The sequence below is a fragment of the Gossypium arboreum genome, chromosome 3 (genome assembly GCF_025698485.1).
Source record: "Gossypium arboreum isolate Shixiya-1 chromosome 3, ASM2569848v2, whole genome shotgun sequence".
NCBI lineage: Eukaryota > Viridiplantae > Streptophyta > Magnoliopsida > Malvales > Malvaceae > Gossypium > Gossypium arboreum.
Genome location: NC_069072.1, coordinates 132989591 through 133001384, shown reverse-complemented (window position 1 = coordinate 133001384; position 11794 = coordinate 132989591). Strand labels below are relative to the sequence as shown.

At 32.5% G+C, this 11794-nt stretch overlaps 1 protein-coding gene across 1 annotated transcript; it reads right to left on the bottom strand.

Annotated features, from left to right (window-relative positions):
• Positions 1–1814: 1814 nt before the first annotated feature.
• LOC108475833 (2-oxoglutarate-dependent dioxygenase 19-like) lies at positions 1815–3517 on the bottom strand. The gene is made up of 4 exons (XM_017777808.2): positions 3236–3517; positions 2834–3054; positions 2404–2734; positions 1815–2325 (listed from the first exon to the last, which is right to left on the bottom strand). The coding sequence occupies exons 1-4, from the start codon at positions 3431–3433 to the stop codon at positions 2068–2070; spliced, it is 1008 nt and encodes a 335-aa protein (XP_017633297.1). The 5' UTR covers positions 3434–3517; the 3' UTR covers positions 1815–2067.
• Between the last annotated feature and the right edge of the window lie 8277 nt (positions 3518–11794).

Sequence of the window (11794 nt, the reverse complement as noted above, 5' to 3'; positions counted from 1 at the left end):
TCCTTAATGAGTCTATATTTATAAGAAACAAATGATAACATCATTTGAATTCTATTTAAAGAGATAATTAAACTTTAGTGAAGAGTGGTCAGAACTGTCAAATAGCAAAACAAGGGAGACTTTAATGAATAAACTGTACTAATTGGATAAACCAAAAATTCTGAAAATTTTATGGTAAGAATAAATGTGAGTCTAGTTTTAGGTAAAATTAACATATCTTAATTTGAGTTCTGTAGCTCAATATATAAATAATTTAGTGACTATGACTCAAATGGACAGCTTTGAATATAGATATAAGTAAATAGTGAAATTATAGATAATGTTACTTATAAGCATATTATATAAATTAAGGATGTGGAATGGAGAGGAGGAGGAGAAAAATATGTATGAATATTCAACTAGAATAGCTAATTTGCATGTTTTAGGCTCAGGGACTAAATTGAATAAAAGTAAAAATTTATGGGCAATTTTGTAAAAATGTTAGAAATGACCAATTTGCATGAAGTGGATTATTTTATTATTTAAAATTTCACAATTGAATAAAATTATTAATTTAGTTCATGATCGAGGAAAAACATGTTTTAAGGATTAAATTGAAAAGTTTTGAAATTATGAAATATTCTTAATATCGATATAATGAATTACCTAATTTATGTTTATGAAGAAATGACTAAAGAATGGTATTTATCATGATATGTCACTATGTAATTATCTTTGATACGTTGATACAAGGAAATTAAGTATATTGAGATGAGTAATAAATTCAAGTAAAACATGTCGAAAAAAATAAGTATGTTTAATGGACAATATGATTGATTTTAATTGGTTCCAAATATGAACATTAGATGAAATAAAATATCTAATAAATAAATCGGTAACTCCGGTAATGCTCTGTAACTTTATTCCGACGATGAATTCGGGTTAGAAGCGTTACAGAGCCTTTGCACATTTCTTGTTTATATGCTTAATTACATACATATGTTCTCGGACGTATTTGGCGAAATTTTATTTCTTAACCGTATATATTTATTTTGGGTTGTGATTTTATCCTAGTTTATTGAAAATAATAAAATGGGAGAAAAGAAACTCAAACTTGGGTCTTTAAGAATGACTCTCTAATACTTAACCATTAGGCCGAAAGCCTATTTTTTGTCTAGTTTTTATTCCTGACAGTATATATCTTAGTGGTGGCCTTATAAACATGTTCATCTTTCACATTATGATTTCCTTGAACTTAAGTAACAAATTTATTTATTTATCAATATTTTCCTAGTAATATCCTAGAAGGGTCGTTATGACCTCATGTTTAACCAAATTTCATGACCCTACATATGTTCCTACGTTTTTTTTTTTTTATTCACATTTCAATAATTTGTCGATTCTATGTACAACTTGTAAGGTTTAATAATTTAACGAATTATTCTCCAAATTTGTCTTGGTGACATATTTACACATTTCTACTTTAATATCCCATTTCATGACTCCTTCACGTACACCAAAATTATTCTTATTACTAACTTTATAGCAACCAAAATATACATAATATATTATTAGTTAATAAGGCATTTCATAACCAATCATTATTATCTCAACTTTGTCAATGACTTATTTCAACACCTTCTAAACATTAAGTTTACACATATTTATTTCACAATATATCTTATATTTATTCAACATTTTCATATTTATCTCACTAATTCATTATTTCCACATCTTAATCCATGGAAATTTCCTTACATCCATACACATGCTTATTTTCATATTAATGTCACAATTTTTTAACTAATCTTCTAAATATGTTAGAGTAGGAGTAATGGTATCCAAGGGTACTTATACTACTTAACTATTAGACTAATAGCTTTCTTATTTAACAAATGCACAATGATAACCTTATAAATCAGGGCGTGATTACGCTCGCTTACCACAAACCCGATTTTTTAGGTGTGTGAAAGTAATTCCATCACACAAATACTTTATTACAATGACGACAACAAGCATAGCTCTTTATTTACTTTTATCTCAAAAACACTCAAAAACAATTATAAAAATACAACACCATGAATGAAATTAGAGAGAGAGTGGCATTCGAAGCTGAATAAGGGATGACTGCACATCGATTTCATCAAAACCATTGAGCTCCAAGGATTCCTTGTAGGTCATCCCTCGGTAGGTTGGTGGGTGAGAGTCATCGATGAACCCTGGTGTCGGGGCTACAAATGTGTCCAATGAAGGGCCATGAAGTGTCGCCATTGAGATTCTTTTCACTTTGTTGTTATCCAGGATCACTTGATGTATATGACTCTTGTACTTCCCATTGGTTAATATCTAATTAGCACACAAGAAAATAACATAAACTATTAGTACATCTTGCAATGAACAAATGATAATGATAGAAGGACATACCTCAAGATGATCCCCAATACCGATGAAAATTCTGTTTCGAGGTATGTTAACAGTGATCCAATTTCCTTTATGAGAGAGCATTTGAAGTCCCCCGTTAACATTTTGTATCAGGGAAACAAAAAAGCCCGGGTCCGTATGTTCCGCCAAACCGATAGAACCTTTTGATTGTAAAGATGGTGGATATAGATTGAAGGTAGCCACGTCGAATCCTGCCTCCAGCTTGAATTCCTTCTCGATGTAGGTTTCTTCATATCCCAAAATTGTCGAGATTGCTTTAGCTAAACCAAGTTCAACCTCATGCATCCCTTTCAAGTACTCTCCAATGGCATCTCTGTCAAATATGGATCAAAATCCACCATTTTAAGATATATATAACAAAACTTTAAACAGTATTATAACATATGAGAAGAATGATAGGAATAATGAATACTTGCAACTATCAGGTTTGCCAGGGCAATGATATTCAGGGTGTGTTACTATCTTTAGATTCTCTCTGTTTTCCCCAGCATCAGATCTTAAATACCACCTTATCCTATCCACGGAATTCTTCTTTAAGTACTCACTCCTCTCCTCCTGATTTGTCAGTTCAAAGAAATCTGAAATACCCTTCAGTGCTCCTTCTACCACCCTTTCTTCAACACCATTTATCAGCTTCAAAAAGAAAAAAAAAACCCTAAATTATTTGGAAAAAGGCTACCATATATGTATATGTAAAAAAATGCAAACAATAACTAATATAATTAAGAAACAATGCTAGGTTTTCAAGAGTTTAAGATTTTGATAACCATAACCAGTTCATGTGTATATGTGTGTGTGTACTGGAAGTTCGTACATAAAAGAAACCGAATTCTTGGCATGCTTTTCCAAGGTGTTCCAAGGACTTAGACCGTTCATTATGATCCTTGGAAAACAACAAAGAGTAATCAATTGTGGGGATTTCTTCCATGAAGGAATAATCATGGAGATGAGCAATAGCCTTTTTTTTCAAATCAAAGCATTCTTGACCAAGTATCCCAACCGACTGAGCCATAGGGGAAGAGAAACTATGACGACAAGTTAAAAAGCAGAAATAAATATATTGAAGAGCTTCTTTAAAATGGGGTAGGTTGGATTTGCATGCAGGCTGGGATGCAGTTTTGCTCCTTTTATAGATCAACGCCGGGATCCACTGGTTGTCTATTTTAATGTTAAAGTTATAAGTCATAAAAGTGAATAGTTCTTTTCTCTTAATCATTTTTCTCTTAATCATTTTCAAAATTAAATAATTTAATTTATATTAATTTTTTGTTTTCAATAAATTAAATCTCACTTTTCTCTATAATTAGAATTACGGCCTTTAAGCTATTTCCAACCCATAAATAGGAAGATAATCTATTTCGGCACACTTAAATAGAACGATATTTTTAAATTGACAATAATACTCATACTAATTGAATTAAAATTCAATCCATGTCTAAACTTTAACAGAAAAAAATCTAATTTAGCCAAGCTTACGACCTGAATAATTTACTCTCTTATTTTTCTCCAATCAGCTTTAAAATATTTACAATCTAACCTCATAAAAATTAACTTGCAGCAAAATGAAAAGACAAACATTTACAGAAATTAATATCAATGAAATAAAATCCTAAAAATCAAAAGACTATAAAGATTGGTGTGATTATGAAAAGTATTTATAAGGTAGGTACATAATCACACTTAACACTTATTTAGATGGGTGGTTTGGTAGGGTACAATACATTTATTTTTTTTTTCACGTTATAATATCAAATTTTATTGCTATCATTGTTCTAACAATGATTACAGATAAATTCACCATCAATCTAAACTCACTCTTAATAATATAATATCATGTGAAATATTTTTACATGTTATTAAAACTTTTGTCAATTTTTTTTGTCAACTCATTCTTTTCTACCTTTTCTTCATCTCGTTCCTGTCTCTTTTAATTATAAAAAATTATAGACTCAGAAGATCAAGACAGCCTAGCAACGTTACCCAAAAAGAAGGCAAAAGATCAAAGTTTTTTTTTTTTCTTAAAGCCCTCAACTCTTTTAAAAAATAATTAAACCTCGATATTTTATTTTACTTAATTAAGACTCTGAATTTTAAAATTTTAAAAATTAAGTCAATGAACCATTAAAATTAACAGTAAACTATTAAAGTTTAATGGTTTTGGAGAATTATTTTTTCATGTGGCATACCATAATTATGCCACATGGTGAAATATTTACATTTAAAATCATTAAAATTGTAAAAAATATAAAATTTTATAAAATTCATAAAAATTATAAAATTATAAAAATTACAAAAACATATAAAAGTGAAAAATTTTGGGTTTTTATTAAAAATAATACAAAAATTAATTACAAAAAAATGATATTACACCCAGGTTATTTACGAAAATGGAATGTTTACTACTATAAACATGCGTGTCGCCAAGCTGTCAGGTGGTACCACCCGAGATTTCCTTCACCTACTACCATCAATCTCGATGAAGCCAAAAAATTAGTTTTTTAATTGGTGTCACCAATTGGTTAGGTGGAATCCAAAAAATACCAATATTTTTGTAAATATGAAACATAAACTATATGAATACAAAAAATATTTTTTTTTTTATAGAGGCGCCGCCTAACGCATTGACAGCACCAGTGTTATTTTATTAAAAGAAAAAGGGACATGATATCACATCCCGAAAGCCGGGTTAGAAGAAATTGGGTTAGTGAAGCCAAGAGTGACCACGTCCTAATTTTTAGTTATGACTGTGAAAATGTTGTTAAGTTTTAACAAGAATGAGTCTGTAGGTTTAGTAATAAAGCTTTAGCTTTCTCGAAGGTCTTTGTTTGAATCTTGTGTATGCAAAGTGAAATTATTTTTTATTTAAACTCTAGGAAAAATTCTGATAATGATAACTAACCAGAATTAGTGGGATTGAGTGGGGGAAAGTGGGTGGTTTAAAAAAAAAAGGATTTTTAACTAATTAATTTTTCTCATAATTCCCATGTTTCTCTCCTACTCTATTTTACATTTCTTTTCCCCATCTTCTTTTTTTTTTTTTTGGCATTCTCTATTCTGTTTCTTTTCCCCTTCTTTTTGGTTCATAATTTGTCAAGAAAATATCTTTTACTCTTTGCTTCTGCAAGTTCAATCTGTATTAGGGCGTGATCATACTATCGTCTTCTTGTGTAAGTGCTTCTAGGTTCTTCCTTCTATACTAAGTGTGTTCATTTAATTGTTATTTTCGTTAGTAATTTGTTACTAAATTGGTCATTGAACTACTGATTTTAGGTACTACTGCTCTTTTCGTGGTTCTACATCAAAATTTAATCAGGTGTGTGCTTCTAACTCGAAAAAAATCAATTCAAACTCGAAAAATCTGAAAAAAATAAAGTTGTTTTCGAACTTAGTCTACATCACACGGCCATGTGGGCCCATTTTTCAAAAATTTTCACTTAGGCCTGTTTGACTCAAAAAATGCATAATTAGACCATCTGTGAGGGTCCATTAGACTTGAATAAGACCCGAAATGTTATATATGTCAGTATGAGATATGACTAAGGTAAGTGAAAAACTTATATACGATCTGTGTTATGATAACTTTGAAAGCAAAATTATGTGTAAAACATATATGACATCTGTACGTAGAATAATTGTTAATATAAGCAATTTAATATGTATGATCTATAAGAAATATTATTAGGTATGCATGCCATACCATTTATATGATATGTACGTATGTTATTACGATTATGCATGTGCATTGGGATGGGTTTTTGGATATGATGGAGGAAGAGTTTCTGGTAGTTTTACCTCACTTTTGGCTGTTAAACCGCAATTTCTATCTAGCAGCTCAACTGCATTATTATGAGCGACATACCACCATGACTCAGTGTGATTGGATGGATGGGTTCTTGTAGTCCGATTTGGTGTGATTGGTTGGACAGAGTTGGTGTGTAGTGGAGGGAGTAGGATCTCTGATTGCATCTGTATACGATTATGAAATACATCTGATTCTGTATAAGAGAATGTGTTTTAGATTTTGATTCTGAAACTATGAATTCTGTTATGATATTTGATTATAAAAATATGACATTTGGTCTGACAAATGTTTCTGGATATATGACATTCTGATATGATTTTTGCATATGTGAATACTGAAAGTGAAACTTTGTTTTGATATTTGCAATTGTACATGTTGTAGCAAGAAAATAATGTACGCGAGTTAAGTCACATACTGAGCTTTTGGTTCACTTGTTTGTTTAATATGTTTCAGGTAATCTTTTGACTGAGGACTGGACAGCCTACGGGGAGCTTGGATTGGTTTTCACATAAAATAGTCTGTATTGGTTAGTAAATCAAGATTTTCAGGCTTTTGATTTTCGGATTAAGTTTTCAAATTTGGTTTTGTTTTCGGACTTTGTTTTGGATTTTGCTTTATTTGTCGATATTTAATATTTTCGAGCATAAAACTGCAAATCACACGAATTAGCAAATTAGATTTCAGTTTTCAAAACTAAAACAAGCTAATAATTTTCCGTTGCAAATTGAGATGGGTTTTATGAAAATTTATAACGAATGTTTCAAAATATGCCCAATTGGAATGTTTCAAAATATGCCCAATTGGCTAACTGTACGTTTCCACTTATTGATATCACAATTTTTAAATTATCAACTCTAAATTTCTGCTGCGGAGTTTTATTCGAAATTATGAGTATTATAAAATTTTGACTTTTGGTTTTGTATCGAGCCACGTTTTGGAAAGTAAAAATTTTAACGTATTATTGTAACCTTCTAGATTTGGGGTGTTAAATATGATAGTTTTAAGGTATATTTTTATTGTTTGTAATAATAATTAGTGTATTATATTTATATTTAAATTTATTGTTAATTTTAGATTTAATATTTAAGATTATATTTTTGTTTGTGTTGGAGTTTTTGTTTATTATTATTTTTATGTTTGTAATTTATATTTGTTATGTTTTTATATATGTTTTAAATAAAGATACTTAAATTCCAGTTGCAAACATACAAATTAAAGTAATTTATTTTAATATTTTTTATTTAGTTGGTGATTAATATTATTATATGGATATTTTATTTAAATAAAACAAAAAAATGTTTACAAATATGAGTTGTAGTAAGTATTATTATGTGGAAGTGTTTATGTTCAAATGAAATGTTTATTCACTTTTATTTGTGCAAATATCGAAATGGGTTCATTGATTAGAGCAACCGATCACACCGCAATGATGATTAATGTTATAGTAAAAAAAATTTGATAGTTGTTATTCATAAGTTTTTTTAAATTGGCAAGTTATTAATTTTTTTAATTAGCATATTTAACTAATATTGTAATTTGTTATGGACATGGTGAGTACCATATCTTAAGGGCGTGTGTCCATGGTTTGATCTACTAGTCGGACGAACAAACTTTCCCTTATTTAGATGCCACGAGATTTGGAATGGCTACATTGATTAGGATGTTTGAGCTTAGGGTTGACTTGATATCCGCCTCGTTAAGAAGTGGCGCCCAGAGACCCACACATTTCATTAGCCATGTGGGGAGTGCATCATCACTTTAGAAGATGCTGCATTGCAACTCAGACACCCAATTGATAGTGCTGAGGTCATAGGTTTAAGTAAAGTGATCAAACTTGCATCGCTTTGCTATCAGTTGCTTGGACGATCGGCGGGTGATGGTGTTGCTAAGTTTATCAGTTTAAAATTTTCCTAGTTAAAGAAAAATTTCGAAAGTTTATCGAGTAGTACCTCTGAGTGGGAGAAGATGTGCATTTCTCAGGTGTATATACTCGAGTTGATAAGGGGTACTAATGCCAGACGCATGTAATTATAAAGTCCACTTGATGTACTTGCCTTTGTTGGTTGATTTTCAAGCTGTCTGTTCGTAGAGTTGGGGTTCAACAATATCAGCAATGTTGTACCGTGAGCTTTTTCAAGCAACAAAGAACAATACATGAGATATAGGTGGGTGCTTGCTGTTGAAAAATCGAGTTTGGAAAATGCAACTGAAAATAAATTTAAGGAAAAACCAGAGTTTTAATTTTCTTTTTTAAAAATAAGAACTTGGTTGTGATATCTAAATTAATAAACACTTAATCAAAATTGTACCTTTTTTATTCATCTAGGATGAATGCTTCGACCGAGTAGTCTTGTAACACCCTAAACCCAACCTAGATGTTATCGTCGAATCTGGTGATGTCGCATGGAATGGGTTTTGAAAACGAAGTTGTCTTGTCAACATTATCATTTTATATTTCCCTAAGTTTATCCTAAGCACCGTTTAATTAGTTCATTTATCAAAACTCATTAGAGCAGAAGTTTTTCAAACCAATACACTTTAGAAATCTGATTTATGATTTTAGGAAAAACTTCGTTTTGGTGTAAAATCTGCTCCTATAAAGCATTTTGTCAAGCACACAAAATATCCAGCACTTTAATCCAAAATCAAGTTAAAAACTAACTTAAATCCAAAATCAAGTTAAAAACTAACAGTCCAGAGAGTCCTCAAAAATTACAACTTTCAAACCAGTCCAAAATTTAAAATAACCAAAAATACTACGCTTTAATAGTTTTAGATAAAGTGGTCACCGTTGAGTTTCTGCCGCACCGATCCGCCTAGGTCTGTGGATTACCTGAGCAAAAATAGACAACAGAGGTGAGTTTACGTAAATTCAATATGTAACCCAACAGAAATAGACATGTAATCATACAACATCAAATACATAATCATATTCGGATCCAGATACAGATGCAGACTCATGTCCATTTCAGATACAGATATACAGATAAAAAAAAATAGAATTGTACCGCCCCAAAATTTGTATTTCTATTTCTGGATAAATTTGACACAACTATGTATCTGCTTCAGTGGTTAAGTGTTCTGGGTGTGTGTGGGAGGTCCCAGGTTCAAGCCCTAGCTTTAGCAAATGTTGATATTTTTCTGATCTAAGCATTGTGTTTGGGGAGTGGGCTTATATTTAATTGTTGGTAGAATCATATCAGAATGGGCCTGCTGGTCTTGTGGTTAAGTTGAGTGTCAGATTGCTGAAGGTCTTGTGTTCGAATCCCTGTGTGAGCAGGGGAGTCTATTTTTTGCTCTGTTGACGTGCAAAGTATCAGTTGAATGAAAAGTCTGAGTAGTGGTTGTTAGTGGGAATGGTGAAGAGATTTGAAGGATATGGGGAGTTATGGGAATTATCTTCATTAATTTTCTTTTTTCCAAAATTTCGGGTTTTCTCTAAAAATTTCTAACGTGGTTCTTTACTACTCTACTGAAATTCCCTTGTAACTTTCCTTCTTTCTTTTTCCTTTCCATTTTATGAATTCATCTTTTCTATTAAAATACGATTTACACTTGTGTGGGTTCGGTAAGTTTTCTTTTGTTGTTCGTTATAATTGTTGTATATTGAGCGATTAAGAATCTAATTACTACTGTAATTGATGGTGTAGGAGAAGGTTTCGAGCAGCAAGATTCATTTCTTGGGTTTAATAAGTGTTAACGAAGGTTCCTCGTCGGTGGTAAGTCGGGTTTCAATTGGTTCATTTTTGTCGGAATCCGTTAATCAATTGCTGAATCGATATTGGGTACTCTGGTTGTAGGTTTTGGTGGTCTCGAAATTGTATTACCTATAAAAATGTACCAGATGTGTACCCGAAAATATAAAAAATAGAGTTTCGTCAAAAGCTGACAACCTCACTGTCGACACCACACCAGCGTGTGGTTGTCCGTGTGATAGGCCATGTGACATAACACGGGCGTTTGATTGACAAGGCTAGGTCGTGCGCTCAAGGCATGGCCGTGTACTGGCTAGGTAGGCCGTATGCGACACACGGGCTAGATTGATTTGGGCCGTGTGGGCCACACGGGTAGTCCACACTGGCGTGTGAAATTTTGAGCTAGGCAAATTGGGCCGTGTAGGCCACACAGGTAAGCCACATGGGCGTTTAAGCCCTTTTATCTAAAATGATTCCTAGGGTTGCACGGGTCACCCAAGTCGACTGTGAACCTACTGTAAGGTCGGTAAGCGTTATCTAGACCCCTAAATGTATGATCTGAGTGTATGTGATAAATGATAAATTAAGCATAATTACTGATATATATATATATATATATGTATGTATGTATACGTATGACTGATGGTTGCATAAAAGCATGACATATTGTATGATGCATTGCATTGGGTTGGGATGATGATATTTGGAGGAAGTGTACTGAAAGGCTTTAAGCCTACTATCTGTCAACTCAGCTGCAATACACTGAATATGTGCCGCATTCGGTACTACTTGGAGTGTAGGGATGGGTAGGTGTTTTTAACCCATATAGAGTGTAGGGATGGACGGAGATGGTGTGTAGAGGCTAGTGGGTAGGACTCTGATACTGATTACTATTGCATTACTGATACTGTGATGGGCTAAAACCCTAATGTATATCTGATTCTGATACTGAAACTGAAATGGGTTAAGGCCTGAACTGCTACTGGAATTGAAATGGGCTTAGGCTAGACTGCATTTGACTATTTTTTGTGTTTGTCTGTAACACCTCGAATTTTATAAATTTGTTTCCGTAATTATTTGACACAAATCTATATCTGCTTCAGTAGTTAAATGTTCTGGATGTGTGTAAGAGGTCCCAAGTTCAAGCCTTAGGTTGGAGAAAATTTTGGTTTTTATTTGAATAAAGCCTTACCTTCAGTTAGTGGACTTATAAGTATTTGTTTATTAAAATTTGCAAGAATGGGCTGCTGGTCTGGTGGTTAAGGGGTGTGTGGTTAAGCTAGGGGTCTTGAGTTCGAATCTCTGCAGTAGCAAGGGGGTTAATTTTGCTGCAAGTTTTGGCTAAGAGTTAGTGTTTTATCGAAAGTCTGAGTTAAGGGGATAGTGAAGAGAATTAAGGGATAGGGATGAGGGGGTTATCATTTTTGGCTGGAATTCTATTCTTCTTTTTTGGAAATTTTGGTTACCCCTTCTCCTCTTCCTCTCCTTTTGCTACTGAATACCCTTGTCTTCTCTTCTTTTTGGGCTACTTTATTTTACTTCATTTCAACCGCTTTGTCTATCACTATTAGGGGCATGTGTGGTAAGTTCTCATTGCACTAAACTCGAATGTTACTTTGAGTGGGTGTCTAAAAGGGTGTTGTGACTGCTGTTTAGGAGTCACTCAGGAGGCTGAAATCATCATTTCATCGAGTTGATTCGAGTTGGTGGTCGCTTTAAAGTGGTAAATCAATCTTTCGTATTTGGGTTTCTTCGTTTCAACTCGGTTTTAAGTCGTATCAAGGGTTTAATATGATATTTAACAAACAATAATAGGTTCAGGAGTGCCCAGGTTTGTCTTAGCTCCAAATCGATACCAGGTGTGTACTCCAACTGT

Coding starts and splice junctions, on each gene's coding strand:
- LOC108475833 (XM_017777808.2), bottom strand. CDS start 3,433: ATGGCTCAGTCGGTTGGGATACTTGGTCAAGAATGCTTTGATTTGAAA. Junction 3,055..3,235: donor AAGAATTCGGTTTCTTTTAT/GTACGAACTTCC, acceptor TTCTTTTTGAAG/CTGATAAATGGTGTTGAAGA. Junction 2,735..2,833: donor GGCAAACCTGATAGTTGCAA/GTATTCATTATT, acceptor CATATTTGACAG/AGATGCCATTGGAGAGTACT.